At 41.7% G+C, this 20,759-nt stretch overlaps 1 protein-coding gene across 3 annotated transcripts in view; it reads right to left on the reverse strand.

The window, feature by feature from the left end:
* The window catches only part of SELP (selectin P), a 44,619-nt gene that overhangs the window by 12,245 nt on the left and 11,615 nt on the right, over positions 1 to 20,759 (reverse strand). For 2 of the 3 annotated variants that reach the window (XM_012444715.2, XM_064370377.1), the window contains exons 3-10: positions 19,973 to 20,359; positions 16,481 to 16,588; positions 15,822 to 16,007; positions 15,113 to 15,298; positions 14,384 to 14,569; positions 12,488 to 12,673; positions 9,968 to 10,153; positions 5,954 to 6,139 (exon numbers count right to left, since the gene is read on the reverse strand). In XM_012444715.2, coding sequence (XP_012300138.2) covers positions 5,954 to 6,139; positions 9,968 to 10,153; positions 12,488 to 12,673; positions 14,384 to 14,569; positions 15,113 to 15,298; positions 15,822 to 16,007; positions 16,481 to 16,588; positions 19,973 to 20,359 — 1,611 coding nt within the window. The remainder of the gene's footprint in view (positions 1 to 5,953; positions 6,140 to 9,967; positions 10,154 to 12,487; positions 12,674 to 14,383; positions 14,570 to 15,112; positions 15,299 to 15,821; positions 16,008 to 16,480; positions 16,589 to 19,972; positions 20,360 to 20,759) is intronic. The other variant, XM_012444716.2, reaches the window with a different exon arrangement.

The following is a 20,759-nucleotide window of genomic DNA, read 5'->3' on the forward strand; positions in this document are numbered from 1 at the left end:
AATCTCCAAGTTTATTCAGAAGTTCTGTGTTACGCAAAGTTCATTCACTTATCTATTCAAAAATATTGATTAATCACGTATATTCCAGGTGTTTTGCTAGGCAGCATCATTCCACAACATATAATATAGGTCATTTGCTGCAAAGGGCAGTGGGAGGATGGTGAGCTTACAGGCAGGAGTATAGGTACAAGTCATGAACACAAGGAAGTCAAAGATTTAGGCAGCCACGCTCAAGAACTTACAATGTCACCCTATTTTCTCTACACCCTCTGCTTCAGAGACCTCGTAGCCTGCCACAGCTCCCGCTATCTCATTTGAATGATTTGAATGGGTGCAGTCCAGGGTTTGACTTCCGCCTTTCCTCTTGCCTGAAACTACTTGTTCCTGTATATCATGCCATCTCTTCAAATTCAACACTCCTAAAACTGCAATGATTGCTTTCTGTCTCAAACTGTTCCTTCCACTTGAATCCCCTTGCTAATTTTTTTGTTTTTGTTGTTGTATTTTAATATTACCGATCCGGGTAACATAGGAAAGCTCAAAACCTCCTGGTCAAGATAGATCAGTTCCTTGGAATTCCCTGAAGTGACTTTGTGTGTTACTGCTTCTGGTTCCTGGCCCACATTTCCCTGAGTATTTTTCCATTTTCATGGGATAAAATCCCACCAGTCCTCCAGGATTTAACTCAATTTAACCTCTCTGAAGACTCCGCTGATCACTGCAGCCTGAACTCTTCCCCTCTGAATTCTTCAACTTTTTGTCTGAACTCATGTGCTGTCATGTCACATGTCATACCCTCCCTCTTCTGCTGGGTGGAAAGTGTCTAAAATCCAAGAATCATCATCCTTGAGTCTTCCACAATTCCCACCACAGGATCTCAAGAGGTGGTGCTCAGTAACCACTTGCTTCATGAAGAAATAAATGAATTTAATTTTTAATACACAATTTACCCCCAAAAAGTGTTTTTACAAACTATTGCAGTTACATATTTTTTTTAGCATTATGCCTTTCTCCCCATTAGCTTCTCTAACATAAGACTATTATTTATCAATAAATGTTGGGTTATTGACAAATGAAGTAACTATTATTTCTTTAAATCTAAGGCTATTCTGAAGTCAATACCTTGGTCAGGTAAGTCACAATTTACTTAGCTAGTTTGATTTTTACAAACCTCTTCAAGTCCTATGTGCTGCCTCATGGAAAACTGATGTACAGTATTTGGTTTTTATATACTGGCCCATGTATTTTTCAGTAACAAGCCATTCATTGAAGGATTATGGATTCCTATTGCATGAATCCATTCAAATAGCCAGAGTAACATAGTGAATTTCAGTTCAGTACTCTCAAATTGTTGAGTAATTAACGACTTCATATCTGACACATCAAGTCAATTTACCAAACATTTTTGAAATATGTCTATTGGTGTAAGGCCTAGACATGAAATCATCTGTGAACATTTTCACAAAAATAACTTTTTCATAATCTCCCAGAATGACAACTTTAAACTGAAGAATAAGTATATTGTCAGCTGCATGAAAGCAGGGACCTTGTTAGTTCTTTAAACACTGTATCCCAGAGAACAGGGCCTGACACATAGTAGGGGTTCTACAAATACTTACTAAATGAATGAATACAGTAATGAAGACAATGTACTTTAAATGGATTCTAAAATGTATTCCTACCTGGCTTGAAAAGAAACAAGAGGAATTACTGTTTTTAAAAATTCACTGAAGGGGGCCCTGGTATAAAATGAGAATTGCTACAGTATTAAATTCATCTGGGGGATAGTGCTTTGCTTTCAGTTTTGTCAGTCATGTTCAGCCAATGTTACAGATCCTTGTATAAGGATACTTTTGTATTTATAAAAGTCTCTTAACCCTTTCAGGTAAAAATTAAACTTGACCCTTACATACTGAGAATTTGGCTCTGGATCATGTAAAAAAGCGGGTTTTCCTGTTTGAGGGGCAGCCTTGATGAGTTACATGGAAGCCTAACTCAGATCTGGCATATGGTGGGCACTCAGCAAACATAGGATGAATGACATTTGTAGAGTTATCAAGAATGCTGCTGGACTGGAGATTAGTGCAGATGCAGAGGAAAAGACTTATACCCAGGAATGGCCTTTGTGCATAACTTTGAGAAGTGGTTATATTCTTGAACCTACTCTAAAACTTTGGAGAAAAATCCTGAATAATTACAAAAATAGAAAACAGATAAGGGTTGCATTTATTGCACGCTTAATACTCTATTTTCACTGACTACCAAGGCAGTTCTGTCACATACAGGTCTTCATTGCTATTTTCCTATAGTCCATTGAGTAGGTATACATGATTGTATCTGAGTTCATAAACATATCGATTTATATTATTTCAGATAGATTTAGTAAATTCTCTGTTTCCTTTTATTATATCATTTTACTTGAGTTTGATAGAATTTCATCAATAATTTTCTGGAAAGAAGATTTAGTATAAATAATAAATGTAACTGAGTTGACTCTTGTAAGCTCAAACTTTACAAATAAAACTAGAAAGCCCCATGGAGTCAGAGAAATGTTGGGGGAATGAAGGAAAAAATGGAGATGTCAGCTGGGCCAGAACTTTAGGGGGCACCAGTTCACCATATTTTAGGACATGGGTAAGCAGGCACATGGCAGAAGAGCAGAGTCGAGGTTGGGACTTGGAACCAGGACCCCTCCCGACACAGTGAAAATAGGCATTAAGAGTTGGGTTCAGCAGCCAAACATGGTCGCCAGAGGGTCAATGACAGTGTTCAGGGATTAGGGACTCAGCAGTCTTTATCATGGAAGTGGTTCAATAGGCAGGGACAGGAGGGACACAGAAACTGTATACAAGCAATCCAGCCTGCAGTTGGTACAAGAACCTCAAGCAGTGCTTTGGTTTATGGAAAGGACTTCAGGTCCTGAAGGGCAAAGACAGAGACAAGCCTGAAAAATAATAGACCCTCTGTATCCAAGGGCTCTGCATCTATGGATTCGACTAATCGGGGATCAAACATATTCAGGAAAAAATAAATTCTATAAAGTTCCGAAAAGCAAAACTTGAATTTGACATGCACTGGGTGTGTTGAATCCACACAGATGAGGTGATATATAGGCTTTTGCATTAGGTATTATAAGTATTATAAGTAATCTAGAGATGATTTAAAAGTATAAGGGAGGGTGTATGTAGGCTATATGCAAATATTATGCCATTTTATGTAAGTGAATTGAGCATCTGAGGATTCTGGTACCTGCAGGGTGTCCTGGAACCAATTCCTTCTGCAGATACTGAGGAAGAACTAAGCAGAGGCCACATCCCTGAGGGCCCAGGAAACTGGCATTCTAACTAAAGTAGAAATATCTGTAGAGCCGTCCCCCAAAACAAAATCTCACATTGCACTCTGAAGAGACAGCTTGAGAACTCCACCTGCCACACTGCCTCTGCTTACTTGGAGGCTCCTGAGTCCATCATCTGATATATCCTAGAACTCTGCAAAACACTATTTGAAAACTGGGGTTCTTGGGGGCAATGCTGAGGGTGAAAAATTAATGGGTTCAGGCATATGGGAAAAGAAGGGGAACCATTTGCCTCACTTTAGAGCATAAATCTGGAGAATGAAGTAGAAACCCAAGTGAAAAAACCAGAGCTCAAGATCAGAATCAGTCAAGGTTGATAATTCTCAGAGTGATAGTGGGTTAAAGCTGCTGTTCATGGTCAGGGTTGGGTCTAGACAGTGAGTCGGACTGGGCCTGCAAGGTGGGAGGGAAATGCCTCCTCCTGCCGGGAAGAGAGGGCTGGAAAGGAGTGAGGGAAGCAAGAGCTACAGATCTAGCAGCCATGTTGGTTGCATACATGATTTAAAATATGAATGAGATTTTAAAAGTTTTTTTTTATTCTTTAGCCTAAAAATCTGGGAAAACAGAATTTATGATAAATGTCAATGGGACAAATGAATAAGAGTGAAGAATAAATGAATGAGTGATAAAGCACAAGCCCAAATGCTATCCCGCATAAATGTTCTAGAATGCTCGGGGAAGCTGTAGTACATCTTTTTGACAGCAGATGGTAGCATTTTATGTCTTTCACCCTACAGAGTTCTTGGCCAGGGAAGAGACCTCAAAGGTGGTGGTGTCCACTCCTCTCCTTTTGGAATTGAGAAAACAGGAGGCTAAGGGTGTGACGAGACTTTCCTAACAGCACATGACTTGGAGAGACAGCAATATAAGTCTTTGGATATTAATCTAGTGCTCGTTCCACAAGAAGGAATAAATAATATTTTAGCTGTTTTCATATTAACACTAGGAGATTTCTACCAACTTATTCTCTGATCTGATCACCAGGCACTGCCATTTCTAAAGTTCATTTAGCAGTTACAGCTAAATTCACAAGTGACTTACCCAGGGTTCAGAAGCCCTGCCACTGGGTGATAGTGTAGTTCAGTGGTCAAAACACTAGCGCTATAATCAGCGTAGGCCTGGGTTTGCATCCTGTCTCCATACTTCTAGCCATTGACCTTTGTGAGCTGCTTAACCTCGCAAAGCCTCAGTGTCTTCACCTTTAAAATGGTCATAGTAATAATCAACTTAAGGGTTTCTTTGTGTGGACTTAATGTGATGATGCTTATGAAATAGGTGGTACTACCTTAAGCAATAATTATTAGCAATTATTGCTGGTCTCATTATTACTAACTCTACACTGAACAATACATTAGAACAAGGGTAACTTTTGCAACTAAACAGGAGCTATGAATTAATTAATTCAGTGCACTTCTATTTTAGAACGTAAAATATACTAGATACTTTGCCAGCCAGATGTCTCGGGAGAGTTAAAGACAGATAAGATCTGGCCCCTGTCTTTGAGAATTCTACTAATTTACCGAAGCTTGTGTTTGAGTAAATTTTACTGGTAAATGATCAGCTTCAATTCAACAGATATTTGTCACACGTCCATTTGTATTCTGCCTAGCTGCTGCAGGGAGTATAAAGATGAAGAAGGCAGCCGGGTGCAGTGGCTCATGCCTGTAGTCCCAACACTCTGGGAGTCCGAGGTGGGTGAATCACCTGAGGCTGGGAGTTCGAGACCAGCCCGGCCAACATTTTTTCAAAAAAAAAAAAAACAAAGAGAGAGATGAAGAAGGCACAGCTCCTACAGCTTCTGCCTTCAAGAAGGTTCTATTCCATATAGAAGTATAGAAGTGGAGGGAGGAGGGAAGTACACACATAGTCATGCTAGGGTTAACTCTCACCCATCCCTGAATAAGCTCAGTGGCTGGAATTTAGTAGGTGCTCAGTTGAAGGTGAGCATAGGAATGAAAAAATGAAGAATGTAGCTGAAAAAGACTCTGTAAGGAAGTAAAACTTTCAGCGACATAGAGCTGAGCCTTTTCACTTACTGACAGTGTGACCCTGGATGAGTTGTTTAACCTCTTTAGGCATGTGTCTCTTCCTTATCTGTAAAATGAGATGATGCTGCCTTTCCTCATTATTTTAGTATTGTGGTAAACAGAAATGCGATAATGACATGAAAGCACTTCCTGAAACCGTGCAATTTTTTTTTTTTTTGAGACGGAGTCTTGCTCTGTCACCAGGCTGAAGTGCAGTGGCGCAATCTTGGCTCACTGCAACCTCTGACTCCCGGGTTCAAGTGATTCTCCTGCCTCAGCCTCCCAAGTAGCTGAGACTACTGGTCTGTGCCACCATGCCCAGCTAATTTTCGTATTTTTAGTAGAGACAGGGTTTCATCATATTGGCCAGGATGGTTCCGAAACTGTACAATATTTAATTAAAGCTATTAAAATATTATTTAAAGAGGGAGAAATTTTTGATCTAGATTACCATGGTTGTGGAGAGTGTTATTTGTTTCAGCTCAAGAACACTTTTGTATAAATCACCGATGATTCTCCATTCTCTGATGTCATCTTAAAGCCATAAGAAAGGACAGGCCCACACGCCTACCTTCACACGTTGGTGGGGAGTCTGTCCAGTGTCCCGATGGAGTACAATCCAATCTTTCTGGTCCAGACAAAGAAAATCCCTCATCACACATGAACTGACAGGTGGATTTATAACTGGAACTTCCAAGAGGTCGAACACAGGTCATTGTTCCATTCTGAGGGCTTAGCAAAGGTGTGCAGGGAATGGCTATCGTAGGCATGGCAGAGGAGAAAAGAAGAGATCGTTTTATAATTCAGCAACCTGAACTCTGTAACTGTGTGTGTGTGTGTGTGTGTCCTTAATATACAAGGATGGCATTTGGCTAAAACTGTTTGAATTTCATGATGCTTTATCACCAGTTAGAGGTTCTAGAGGCATAAAATAGCAGCAGCTTACAGTTGATTGACATCCCGAAGTGCTCAATCACAAACAGCTTTAGAGGTGACATTTTTTTTTTTTTTTTTTTTTTTTTTGAGACGGAGTTTCGCTCTTGTTACCCAGGCTGGAGTGCAATGGCGCGATCTCGGCTCACCGCAACCTCCGCCTCCTGGGTTCAGGCAATTCTCCTGCCTCAGCCTCCTGAGTAGCTGGGATTACAGGCACGTGCCACTATGCCCAGCTAATTTTTTGTATTTTTAGTAGAGACGGGGTTTCACCATGTTGACCAGGATGGTCTGGATCTCTTGACCTCGTGATCCACCCGCCTCGGCCTCCCAAAGTGCTGGGATTACAGGCGTGAGCCACCGCGCCCGGCCCTTAGAGGTGGTTTTTAAAGGAAGGTGGTGCTCTGTTTCGAAAGATAGTGGTGCAATTCATTTTGGTTTCTTCTGGACAGGAGTAGAAGTGGTTGCTTCCTTGATACCTTCTTCAGAAACACCCCTAATGGCCTTACCAGAAAACAAAGTGGTGGAATCTGGGTCCGAATTTTGGCTCTGTTACTTGCTAGCAAGCTATCTCTAGACCAACCTTTCTGAGCCTCAGTTACTTCACCCTTGAAATGGGAAAATGTATAATCTTTGCCTGTAGCAATTAGTTATATACATTAATTAAATCAAATGTAAAAATTAAATTTAAAATAAAATTTAAAAATCATGGACATACAGGAGATATATAATGTAATTGGCTTTTTGCAAGTGCTAATTTGTACCTCCTCCCAAGAGCATTGTCCTGTGTTGGCCAGCCACAAATGACTCTACATGTTCACTTTCAAAAAAACAGTTAAATTAGGTCTCATAGTTCTTTGCCAAAGTTTATGCACATGGAGTTTGAGGTGCTAGAGGACTTACTTGGATTGGAAGTCATGCTCTGTGACTTTTAGTAAGTCACTTAACCTCTCTGAGCCTCAATAGCTCCACCTTTAAAATAGGAAGATAGCATCACATAGCTCCCAGGATTTTTACTAGTGTCAACAATAAAAGCACTGTGTGAAAATGTTTTTCTTTTTTAACTTTTAGGTTCAGGCGTACAGGTACATGTGCAAATGTTAATAGCTGTCAAAATGTTCCTCTGCCAGTGATTGAAACCATAAAGCCCAGATTCAATGTGTTGACATTAAAAAGTGTAGACTAAGTGAACACATGCTTCAGGGTATTTCTCCCTCGCTATTTGACCTGGTTGAGCAGTGCATGGCCTTATACCAGAGACAGCTGGGGTATGGCTGTACTAGGGTCGTTTTTCAGCCACTGACTTAAATGCCATGAGGTTCCAAGAACACTTTCTACACCTTTCTCTTCCCTTCATTCCTTCCTCTCTCCAGCTACATTCCTTTTAATGTGATCAACTTGTCCGAAGATCTGGTTCTTTTCTGCCACTTGAAAAGTCTTTTTGTAGTAAGTGTGTATGTGCGGCTGGAGAGGACACAATTCAAGAAGCCTATAAACCACAAGGACCAATGGGGGAAAGGGTGTGGATGAGGACGTTGGTGACATAGAGCCCATTTCCAGCTCTTTTGTGGCTTTGCCTTCTGATATCAGGGGTAGGTGTGGAGGGGTGGGGGCGACATTAAAAAGGGAAATTATCTGATAACACTCTCTCAGAAGTATTACAACAGCTAGTGGATTGCACACCGCATGGTGCCTTCCTGCCCAGCCCGCATTTGGGTATTTCACTTGATGTGCACCCGGTACAAGAGGAGAAAGTTCAGAGTAAACAAAGAACTAAAAGCAGAAGGGAACTGGAAGGTCACAGGAAGCCGTGGTGAGTGGCAACCTCCTTGCTGTGAAACACCCAGAGGTAGGACAGTATGGAGCAATGAACTGTAATCTGTGCCCTGCCCCGCCCAGGCTTGCCTGGAAGAGTTTCAGTCACTGTGATCACTGTCCTCAGGGATGCCTAGTTCTTCCCACAACTTCTTTGTGATATATCCAGGCTTCAACATAGCCAGTATGAGCACTTAAGGGGCAAGGTCACAGCCCCACCCTGTTCTCTCTAGACCCAGCTCTGAAGGTGCACCCAACCCTAAATCCAGAGGCTTGTCATCCTCTCTGGTGCCTGGGGATGAAGGACATTCAATTCTGCTGTTTGTTCACTCATTTGTTCATTCATTCATTTACTGCTGACCTAGCTTAACAGTGGTGTGTGTGTGTGTGTGTGTGTGTGTGTGTGTGTGTACATGTGTTCGTGCTTTTGTGTGACCTGAATAGCAAGTGGTTTCCTTTTCATAAAAAAAAAAAAAAAAAAAAAAAAAGTAGGCCGGGGCGCGGTGGCTCACGCCTGTAATCCCGGCACTTTGGGAGGCCGAGGCGGGTGGATTGTGAGGTCAAGAGATCGAGACCATCCTGGTCAACATGATGAAACCCTGTCTCTACTAAAAATACAAAAAAAAATTAGCTGGGCATGGTGGCACACGCCTGTAGTCCCAGCTACTCGGGAGGCTGAGGCAGGAGAATTGCTTGAACCCGGAGGTGGAGGTTGCGGTGAGCGGAGATCACGCCATCGCACTCCAGCCTCGGTAACAAGAGCGAAACTCCGTCTCAAAAAAAAAAAAAAGTAACTGCCTGCTTTCATTCAAATGTTGCAAGTCTATACAAAGTGAAAGGTATGGCAAAGAATGTAGAAATGTCTAGTCTTTTACCCACTTAACTTTATTGTTATAATTGTATATACATCATAAAAATATTCATTGCATAGGGAGAAAAGTAGATGGAAAAAATATTGGAAAAATTCATACCAGAAGGCTAACAGTGTCTATTTTAGGGTAGGAGTGTTTAAGAGGATATTTTATCATTTCTTTATTATAAATGAAAATCTTGCTTTTAAAAAGCAGCATTTTTTAAGGAATTAACTAAGGAGTTAGATATGTTAAGGGGAAAAAGACTGGGGAATATAAAAAATATACATCTATCCTTCAATTCACAAACATGGATGACTAGTACCGGTTCCAGTTCATACAAAATGTTGACAGAACACACTGGCTTTTCAAACATCAAGTACAATGCAGATGGAACGTTGACACTGAATCTGCACGTTTCTTCTGAGAATCCTGTAACCCTCAGGACATAGACGAGTTTTTCTCTTTTTTCTATCACTCTTCACTTTATTCTAAGTATATTTCTCCAATTTTATACAGATCTTGGAGTGTTTGCAACTGGGTACCTGTAAATTCTGTCCCTCCCATTTTACCATTATACCCTAAGATTCCTAGAAGTGCCAGACCAGCTTTGGGACAACCGCTCTGAAGCAATTTTTTTCCCACCTGGTCTTCTTTCCAGATACTCCTTTTGGCCAGGTGAGAAGGGTTTACCTGGTTTGTGACAGGAACCTTCAGGTCTGGGTAAAGACCCTGATAACGAGTTAGCAAGGCCATGCCCTACCGCCTGTGATCGGACATCCTGACACTGGTGTTATCTGCTTAGCCCCCGGAGGCATTTGCATTTGGGATCTTTGGGTTCCAGGACAAGATGATGAGTGAGAGTATTAATTATTTTTCCAGTCTGTTTCAAGGTGGATCTTATATAGTTGCCACCTCTAAACTCCAGCCTTTAAAAATATTGCCTACGATGTATTTCCAAGATGTTAGAAAGAATATACTCTTACCTTGGCATTCTGGAGCAACAGAACTCCAGCTTCCAGTAGCCAAGCACTCCAGCTCACTCGCTCCCACCAGGAGCAAGCCTTCATTGCAGGTGAAGCTGCAGACTGACTGGTACCTAAAGGCACCGAAGGGGTGGGAGCAGTTCATCTGGGCCTCATTTTGAACTGGGAGATCCTGGCACTGCAAAGCTAAGGGGTGAGGAAGTAAGGAATAAAGAAACAGTAATACACATGTACTCATTGATTTTGAGCTGTTAACTCTTTCTAGTGTTAAGAACAGGGTTTCCTGAATTGGGTTTATTTAACATAGAAGATGAGAAAAAGTATCATTGAATTATAATGGCACATGAAGGATTTTATTAGGAAATGCTGAACCGTTGTTGAGCATCTTGGCAGCGTGTATCAATAACTTGTAAACTGTCATACATTTGGACCCAAGAATTTATGCTAAGTATGTAATAAGATGCATGCCAAAAAAATCTACTCAGAGATTTTTATCAAGACATTATTTGTAAGAGTGGAATATTGAAAACAAATGCCATTAATTTGGGGTGGAAAATTGATTATGGTGGATCCATGACAAGAATGTTAAAGGCCACTAAAAAGAATATACTGGAAGGATATGGGAGGGGTCTCAATGTATGATGTTAAATAAAAAAGCAGAATAAAAATTATAATATATACCATGATCTCAAAGATGTAAAATAGATAATCATATATGAAGAGAGCACATATATATTCTATGTGCTGTCTCTTCTCATCTTTAAAATGGTAGTAATAATTATAGCTACTCATAGAGTTAGACTGAGATCGTAGAAAGTGCTTAATAAACATTAGCTGCTATTATTAGTAGCAGTGGCAGTAATAGATAGCAGTAATATTAAGGCCATGCATCAGATGCAGACCTTGAGCTCAGGAGTGAAAAACACTCAGAAGGCCTGTGAAGGGCGTTACTGAGACCACATCTTTGGATACTTAAGAGAATATCCAACTATCTTTTCTTGATTAGACATTTACCTTCCTGGAGACAAGAATTGCTTGAATAATTCCTTATGATCCCTTTGAAGTGTGTCAAAGAGCCCATTGCATCTTTTTCTCTCCAGTGAAATATATAATACATTCCATAACTCAGACTAGGTCTCAACATCATGGTGTATAGCCAACTATTCCATTGCCTTCCTCTTCTTCTTCTTTTTTTTTTTTTTTAGCTTTTCAATTTTTTTATTATGGTAAAATTTACATAGCGTGAAATTTAATTTACCATTTACCATGTCACCAATATTAAGTGTATAGCTCAGTGGTATTAAATACATTCATATTATTGTGCCACCATCACCGTTATCCATCTCCAAAACTCTTTTCATCATTTCAAACTTAAACTCAATATCTATTAAACCGTAACTCCCTACATCCCTCTCCCCAGCCCCAGCCCTTGGCAACCACCATTCTACTTTCTGTCTCTATGACTTTGACTACTCTAAGTTCCCCATATGAGTGGAATCATACAGTGTTTGTCCTTTTGTAATGCTTATTTCCCTTAGCATAATGTCTTTAAGCTCATTCACATTTGTAGAATATGTCAGAATTTCTCTCCTTTTAAAGATTGAATAATATTGTGAGTATGCGGAATATTTTTTTACGTATCCGTTCATCCATTGATGGGCACTTAGGGTGCTTCCACATTTTAATAGTTGTGATTAATGCCGCTATGAACATGGTGCACAAATATCCCTTCAAGACCTGCTTTCAAACCACTGCCTCATTTTAAAACCAGGGTATACTTAGACCCAGGGGAGTCACATAAATTTCTCAGAGGTCTCAGTAATTACAAACACAAAATGCCAGTATTACACTTCTGGAACATGACTTGTGTGTGAGGTGCCCCTTGTAAAAAAAAATAACAATCCTAGTGAAACACGCTACCCCCACATGAGTGCCTTAGTATAAGAGCAAAATATTAGAAAACTAACATATTGAAAGAGGATCATTTTGTCAAATTAGACCACAGACATATGATTTATAAGGTAATATCATCATCATCATTTTCCCTATAAAGCTCATAAGAGTTTTTTAAAGTTGCTTTTACACACATTAATGCACAGCTACTAGTGAGGCAGGTAGGTAAGGCAGGTAATAGTAGCCCCATTTTACAGAAGATACTGAGCCTCAGAGAGTCTACAAGCTTAAGGACAGGAAGTGACAAGACTGAACTAAACACCTTGTCCATTACCCTTCCCTCATGCATGATTTCTTCCCCCAAGCCCCATCTTCTTCATTCCAGTGTACCCTATACGTGCCCATCAGAGCATTTCTCGCCTTGACTATACTGTAGTGGACATGCTGTGTCTAAGACTGGCTTCTCTCATCATGTCATCTCATCCCTGGTCCCAAGTACAAAGGGTACAGCACATAGTAGGTTCTTAGTGAACGTCTGATGAAGAAAGGCATGCAAATGCTCAGGGCAGATGCTGATGCCTCTACTGAGCTGAGACACACAGAAAAACATTACCACTCTCACAGTACCTTGACAGACTGGGGCTGGCGCTGTCCACTGTCCCAACTTATCACACTGAACTGTGTCAGCTCCTCTCAGCATGAAACCTTCAGCGCAGCGGAAGCTACAGTTGGTGTCATACTGAAACGCTCTCAAGGACGAAGAGCAATCCATGCTTCCGTGGACAGGACTCTCCAATGCCTTACACGAAATGGCTAAGTGGAAAAGGTACCTTTTAAAGCCGGGTAGTGGAAGGTCCGGGTTCTTCCTCAGAAAAAAATCCTGGATGCTACACCTCTCCTATCCACATTGTCGATTTATTCGGAACCCTAAATCCTTCATTTTCCAAAAGGAAGACTGCCTGGAACACCTTCCCATGCCTCTTTGCCTGACTCACTTTCACCTGCCCTTCAGGTCTCGGCTTAGACTGATCTTTCCTTAGGAGGCCCTCCCTTCCCACCCTAACTAGGGGTAGAGGCCCCTGCAGTGGGCTCCCACGGCCACTGTTCTTGGGCTGTTCATACATGACTGTCATTCTTCCCCATTAGACCACGGTCTCCTGGAGGTTGGGCTCAGTCATGCATAGTTTTATTCCAGAGCTGAGCAGAGTGTTTTGTACATTGAAAGCGCTCGTTAAATATTGACATGATCTGTGAAATGGAAAATGCTGGACTTAACAGGGAAAAAAGGCTGGGCTAATAGCTTATTGTTGACACTGTTACCTAATCCTATAAAATGATTCTGGCCGGGCTTTGTCTCTAGAACACAGGATGTCATCCTAATGGATTTCAATTGCCAAGTGAGTGCAGCCAAAGTGAGTTCCTGAGCACAATTAAGCCCTGAGTGACCTCAGTTCTGTTAAAGATTGGTTTCCTCATGTTCTTCCTTGATAAAGCATTTCATCTCCGGGCTAATCCCGAGGGTTTTCAGAGTGTAAAGACCACCTCTTTGCTTTGGGCTTTGACCTCTAGTTTTTACAGAATCAAGGCATTTCAGAACCAAAAATCCAGCTGGGTACAGTGGCTTGTGCCTATAATCCCAGCCCTTTGGGAGGCTGATGTGGATGGATCACTTGAAGTCAGGAGTTTGAGACCAGCCTGGCCAAACATGGTGAAACCCTAGTCTCTTAAAAATGCAAAACCTAGCCTGTAATCTCAGCTACTCGGAAGGCTGAGGCAGGAGAATCGCTTGAACCTGGGAGACAGGGGTTGCAGTGAGCTGAGATCGTGCCACTGTAATTCGTCCTGGGCAACAGAGTGAGACTCTATCGCAAAAAAAAAAAAAAATCCTCTAGTGCTTTTCTCTTACCTTGTAAGCAAGAAAAGTAAGGTTCAGAAGTGTTAAGTGACTTCCCTAAAGTCTCATAGCCAAACAGTAGCAGGGTCGGGCTGTTATCTAGGTCTGGGAATTCACTGATCCATCGTAAATTTCCTAGCCTCCCATTACCACTGTCTGCCTCACAAACTGAGGGTGGAAACAATTGCACAGAACTCAGTTTGGTGGTGTTATATAATTGCCTGGGATTGTATCACACACTCTTTTTCAGTGCAGTGTTCCTTTCTTTGTCAAAGACTACCCTCAAAGACTACATGGGGAATCACTCTCTTTAGCCACTGCCCCCAACTCCCTCTCAAGTACAGGACATGGCCCTATACCTCGGCTATGTCAGTAGAGCAGAAGCTCTACGCTGGGTACTTTATACATGCTATTTAATTTTATGCTTTTTATGTACTTAATTCTCACAAGCACCTTGGAATTCTTAGCTCCATTTCACAGATGAGAAAACCATGGTTCCTGGAGGTTGACCAGCCTGCTCCAGTTCAAGAGCTTAGAGGAGATCATCCTGGCACTAAGAGCCCTTGGCTTCTCTACCATGATGTGACTCCTTCTTGGACAAAACGGAGGTTGCTAACAAAAAGTCCTACCCTCACAGGTCGGCAAGGGTGCAGACCACTGTCCAGAGCCAATGCAGTGGAGCATGTCCAAGCCCCTCACTCTGTAGCCAGGTTGGCACTCAAATTTACAGCTGGAGCCATACGCAAAAGCAGCACGTGGATGAACACAGTCCATGGTTCCTTCACTGGGGGCTTCCAGGTGCTGACACTGCATAGCTGGAGAGAATAACCAAGGATAAAGAGAAAGGTACTGAGGAAGGAGAAAGCCACAGATGGAGAGCAATAGGGGAAGCACCTCTGAAATGGAGGTGAAGCTAGCGAGACGTAAAGGTCAAGAGACCCTAATGATGTTTGTCCAGACTTGGGTTACCAGTTCCCAGGGTGCCCTGAGTCTGTTAGAAACAAAGATTCCTCCAAGCTGTATTCTTAATGTCCTCTCTTCCCTATACTTCTATAAACCTGTCCCAATCCGTCTTCTAGTGTCCACTTATAGATGTAGAGGCTACCCTTTCTGATCTTATGTGGAAATTATGAATGAGGCCATTCTGAAACTGCCTGTCGGTTGTGAGTTTTGTGAAAGAAAGGAATTTTTTTCTTTTCTTATCTCAGATATACCCAATCTAGCTAAATGGCGGGTAGAAAGAGAATTAAATTTTGGCAATGCAGGCCAGCTTCTCCATAAGCTGGTCAGTTTCCTCTATGTGCTAAGTAAGGACTGGATGCAATGGATATTATTTATCTCAACTGCCTGAAACTCACCTTTACACACCGGGGGTGGGGCTGTCCATACCCCCGAGGCTGTGCATTGCACCACTTCTGCTCCAACTAATGCAAATCCCTCTTCACAGCCAAAGCTGCAGCTAGACTGATGCTGGAATTCTTTTGCAGAATGAAGGCAGGTCATGTTTCCTCGTTCAGGAATCTTCAGGGGTGGACACTGGACAGCTAAAAGCAACCACAGAATAATAGTGTGAGTCCTTGGACAACTTTTGTCCAGCACCTTGGAAGCCTTCAAATGCTACAGCAGTTACACCTTCCCAAAGTGGCAGGCAGGGTGATGCACTAGAATGGTTAAATGGTATTTTCAATAGCTGTTTGGAAAGATCCAAACACCCTCGTTTTTCATTTAGAGAAGTTAGGTAAAATGATCAAATTCATAATACTTAACCTCTAAGTCCTCATCATTGTACTCTGTTTACTTTATAATTAACGAAGGAAAAGGGGGTCCCTTTGTAAGGTTTTTGCCTGCGAATCAACAATTAAACTAAGTCACTGTACCCATAAAACAATCCCATGAAAATCGAGATTAGCATTACTCTGGTTGACAGTTAACGGGGAAAACCAGAATTTTCCATCTAACGTAATGGCCATTATTTCTCCCATTTTTAAATAGAGAAAGCTCATTCCATCCTCTTCTCCCTGAAAATTCTAGTTGTCAGTGAGGATGAAAAGAATAAGGTCTACATACCTAAACACTGGGGGGGCTTATTTGTCCATGTTCCAGTAGCCAAGCATTCCAGCTTGCTGGGCCCGTTCACTTGGTACCCTTCCGTGCAGTGGAAGCTGCACTGTGAGTTAAAAGAGAAGTTTCCCAGAGGGTGGCTGCAGTTCATGAGCACGTGTTGAGGGAGCTCAGGTTCTCCACACTCTCTCACTGCAGGAGACAAAATAGTGATTTTTATTTTCAGTGTAAAATTAACAGCAATGTCAGGTTTGCTGAAAGCTGTAACTATCTTTGTAACCCTCTGAACTCTAATTTTCTAAACATCTAACCCAAGCTATCCATCTCTATTTGGTCTCTTTGTATTGGCAGCATCTTGGGAAATAGTCATTCTTTCACAAGTTTTTCTTTCAAACAAGTAAAATTAGCATGAAAGTGTTCTGTTGGTTTCGCTTCCTTTTCCTCTTCCTTTCCCTTTTCTTTTTTGAAATGTATGAGTCAACGTTTTCTACCAAGAATAAAATGTTTTAATGTGGAGTATGTGTCTAGGGACACTGGGAGGGGACAGATGATGGGCGGGGGGTGCTATCCTCTTCTCACTGGAGAGCCTTCAACATGATTTATTTACTTCTTGGCATCATCTCTAGCATAAAACCAAAATAATATCAGCAAACTAGAAGCCTCACCATATTCGCATTCTGGCCCATAGAATCCAGGGTAACAGGAGCAGGTGTAGTTCCCGATGGTCTCGAGGCACTCTCCCTGTTTGCTGCAGGACATGTCCCGGCAGGAAGCTGCGTAGATATGGCGGATCAGAGTCACGGACATTCACAGGTGTGAAGAAAGGCTGAATTCTCATTGGACCACAGACTCATCCCCTCTCAGGTAGGACCGAGCTAGCCAGACAAACAGAGAACCACAGTGTCTTCTAGAAAGCCACCCTGTTCCCCGTGAAAAGCGTTGTAGGGGCCAGCTGGAGTATTACATGGCTCCCATTTCCTACTGCATTTAGTGCTCCCTAAGGAGGGTACTGCTGTGTGTGGACACAGAGGGACAAATGGAGCCACCGACAGATGTGTGGGCAGAGAAACCCTATGTGGTATAAAATAGGTTGTGGTTTTCAAACCAAGCATTATTTTATTATGGAAGCTCCAATGTCACACATTACAACGTGGAGGTTAGGAACCAGACATGGGGCATGGGGTCACACAGGTGTCATCTGAATCCTGGCTCTGCTGCCTACTTGCAGCAAATTTGACTGTGGTCAAATGAGAAGTAACCTTAGGCAAGTTAACTCTCTGAGCTCAGCTTGTCCGGTGTTAGGGACCAAACCTTTTCACCTTTCATTGGCTTCAAATCTATGGTCAGAATCACACAGTGGAGAAGCAGAGGAAACAAATGAGATGTTTAAGACCTACTCGTGGTAAAGGGACGAACAATTTTATGAGGTGATGTTGTTTCATGAGTCTAAATACACCAGACCAAGATAATGCCGACCGTGGCTGACCTGCTATGTCCTTCTCACCAAGACAGTGCCACTTTGGTGATAACATAGAGAAGGGCCAGGGTGTCCTTCCTGCAAGAAAGTATTGGAGGGTATATGCGCTTGGCAAGAATTAGTATTAGAATTGACACTTTGAAAGCACTGAGAATGTTTTTATTAATGAGGTCACCGTTGGGGGCAAGGTCTGTGGTTGGACTGTTTTCTGGTGGTTATTTCCTCTGCCTTAAGCCCTGTCCACGTGCTGGCTCACTTGGAAGTATATCACACAAGGATATCCATATGTCGTGTAAATATGCCGTGCGAGATGACCCCAATGTTTCCTCTCAATTCTGATATACTGAAATTCTATAAACTGTGCAAGCTTCCGTAGGAAGAAGTTCCTGTGGCAGCCAGTGAATTTGGTGAAGCTGCGCAGAGACACTGGGAAGGGTTCACATAAAGAGAAGATGCAGGAGGCAATAGCAGCTACATAGATACAGCTTTGGTCCATGTCCTATTCACTCTGCTCCCTGACCTTACCCCACCAATGCCTTAATGCCTTATGGTAGCAACACTATGTCCTTGGAGAATACAACTGTTTCCCCAATTACAGCTTCCTTGGGATCTTAGAACTCCAGGGAAAAAAGAGACAACGTTCTTCATTCTATCCCATTTCAGGGTTTCCTGAATAGACAGGTTAGCAATTTGTCAGTTCCTTTGGATCTCCAAGGAGAAGAAGGTTCATTCACGATGACTCAATGAATAAATCTTTTTTGATATCCTGCTCTGAGGTCTAATAAATCCTGAAACGTGGAGAATTATTCAACAATCAAACTTAATTTCTTATTATAGTATACATATCTATTTCTCATCTCTATATCCTTTACATCTTAGATGGCAAAATGACAGTCAATGGTAGTGGCTGCCTAGAATACTACATCGGTGGAGATAAAACCCATCTGTGTTCAGGTGAAGTTGTATTACTTAGTGATGTCTACCATTATTGTGGGTTAGAGGAGGGGCATCATTTATGACAATAATTTTCAATCTCTTCTCTATCTTGCAATTTTTTTGGTAAGATTATTGAGGAAGACTGTCTTGCAGAAATGTGTCTTGAAGGTTGGCTGAGAAGGGGAAGTAGTGGCATATCGAAACAACTAGTGGCAGTCAAGGTAATCTGATGAGAGATAATTCTAGGGAGGCATAGCCCAGAAAGGGTAGACAGCTGACTGCGAGAGCAGTAGGATAAGCTAATATCCTGATACTGTCCATCCTGGTCCAGGAATATATGGTTATTTATTTATTTATCAATGCATTATTTATAAAATAGATCTGATTACATGACAATGCATGCATCGATATGTTTTCCCCAGCTAGGAGGCTTGGGGAGAAGAGGGGAAATGTAGAAGGCTTGCTTTATGCTATGTATTCTGTACCATCCATGTACTGTTGAGGGCTGCTTCTGAGGGAGAGGTGTTTAAAATCTAAAGAATTCAGAATATGTGTGGCAGATGATTGATCAAAGAAGCTTCGGAGTACGTAGAACCTTCCTGCTCAGGGCAGTCCATGCCATCCTTAGGCACAGCGTTCATGTGCTATGAAGGACAGGACGGGCCCCTCTAGACAGGGAAGCAACACCAGAAAGAAGGAATCAGCTCTGACACTAGGCTCATGACTAGAGGAAGACCAAGCTTTCGTGAATGTCTGCTTACTCTGGAACTGGGAAAGTTGAGAATTAAAATACACTCAAAGTATTTCACCTTCAATTACTTCTTTCCATTTCCTGCCCACCCCCCACCACTACTCTCCCACCAAAGTTCAGTGGATCTAAAGATACATTGTTGTTGAAGAGAAACTAAAGCATTAAGAGGAAAAAAAAAAAAAAAAGAAAGAAAAAAAAGAAGAAAAAAAAAAGAGAAAAAAAAAAGAAAAAGAGAAACTAAAGCATTTACAATCCTTAGTTATAGTCTCAAATTGTCTCATAAAAATGTGGAGCAAAGAATGTGGTAGTTTATATGTCTAAAAAACTCTGGAATCAACACGAATTTGAAACTGTTCCACCATCAACTAGCTTAGAACCTTGGGCAGATTACTTAATAGCTCTGAGCCTTTCCCTCAGCAGCAAGATAAGAGTAATAGAAAAACCTGATTGATGGAGTTGTCCTGAGGACTAACGGTGACTAATATTAAATGAACAACTGGCACGTGAGCTAAATAAACTAAAACACAATGCCTAGAGCATACTGACATTCAGTAGGTGTTAGTCGCAGCTGTGTCACCTAGGGGCAGGGCTAAATTTTCTTCCAGTTTATACTCTCTGTTATACAAAGCACGGGGCTGAACAAAAGCTCTAGACCTAAAATTTGGGAGACTGGTTTCTGGTCCTCACTTTGCTTCTGTCCTGCTCCACGGCCTTGAGAAACTGAAGGCTCGTGAGTGTCCTTTTCATCAGTTGTAAGATGAGACAGGTGAGCTGGATGATATTAAAATTTCCCTCTAGTTTTAAGTAGCCAGTTTTCTCTAATTCTGATCTTACATTCTTCAAGGTGCTCCATAATGCTGACTGACTAACAGTTTACCCCTTGATTTCAGGTCCTGCATTTGTACCTTGGTGTTGACTCGGTGGCTACATTAGCCAACCAGAGAAGGCGTTTTCTTTTTAAACAGAAACGTTTCAAAGCAGAGAAGGCCCTACCTGTATAACACAATGCGCGCTTTTTCTTCAAGCAATGCTCATCATTCCACTTGCCGGGGGCTGATGGACTCTTGATGTAGATCTCCACGCAGTCCTCGTTGTTCCTTTTGTTGTTAGGCTCATTAACAGCCCAGTTCTCAGCCTCGTCAGTGAGAGCCTTTTTGGTTCCCACCCAGGTCCATGTCTTATTAATCTTTCGGATCCCGATCCAGTAATAGGAGCTGTAGTATGGTAGGACCTCATTGAGGTAAGCAATTTCATTTTGATTCTGGATGGCCACTAAGTCTGTGTAGCGATTCTGGCAATATTTACGGGAAATATTCCATGAGTATGCTTTTGTGCTGTAATGATAAGTCCACGCTGCCACTTCCTTCTGGTTTGTTAGTTCTAGAGTAAAGGAGAGGGAGTGCCGGGTTAGCAACCCTTACCAAAAGGAGGTGATCCCAAGTATGCTTCTGCATAGTCAGATGAGTTTCTGACCAGCAGACGAATACCCAAAACTCGACTGGTTTATATCTAATGTAGCTGTTTGAAGGAAAAAGGGGTGGTTTCCACCTTTCAGTTAAAAGTGTACATGAAGTCACAGGAAAATATCATCTTCTAAGTATCCTTGATGTTAAAGATTTGGAATCATAAGATATCAGAGTTGGGAGGTACCCTGGAAGTCATCTAATTAATTCCTCTTTTTTTTTTTTTTTAAATGAAAGAAGGAGACATATTAAGTCATTTGCCCAAGCTCAGATTAAATGACATATAAAATGTCTTAAGGGCAGGCTCCACCTCGTCA

The sequence above is a fragment of the Aotus nancymaae genome, unplaced genomic scaffold (assembly GCF_030222135.1).
Source record: "Aotus nancymaae isolate 86718 unplaced genomic scaffold, 86718_ANA_hifiasm-v0.15.2.pri h1tg000108l, whole genome shotgun sequence".
Classification (NCBI taxonomy): Eukaryota; Metazoa; Chordata; class Mammalia; order Primates; family Aotidae; genus Aotus; species Aotus nancymaae.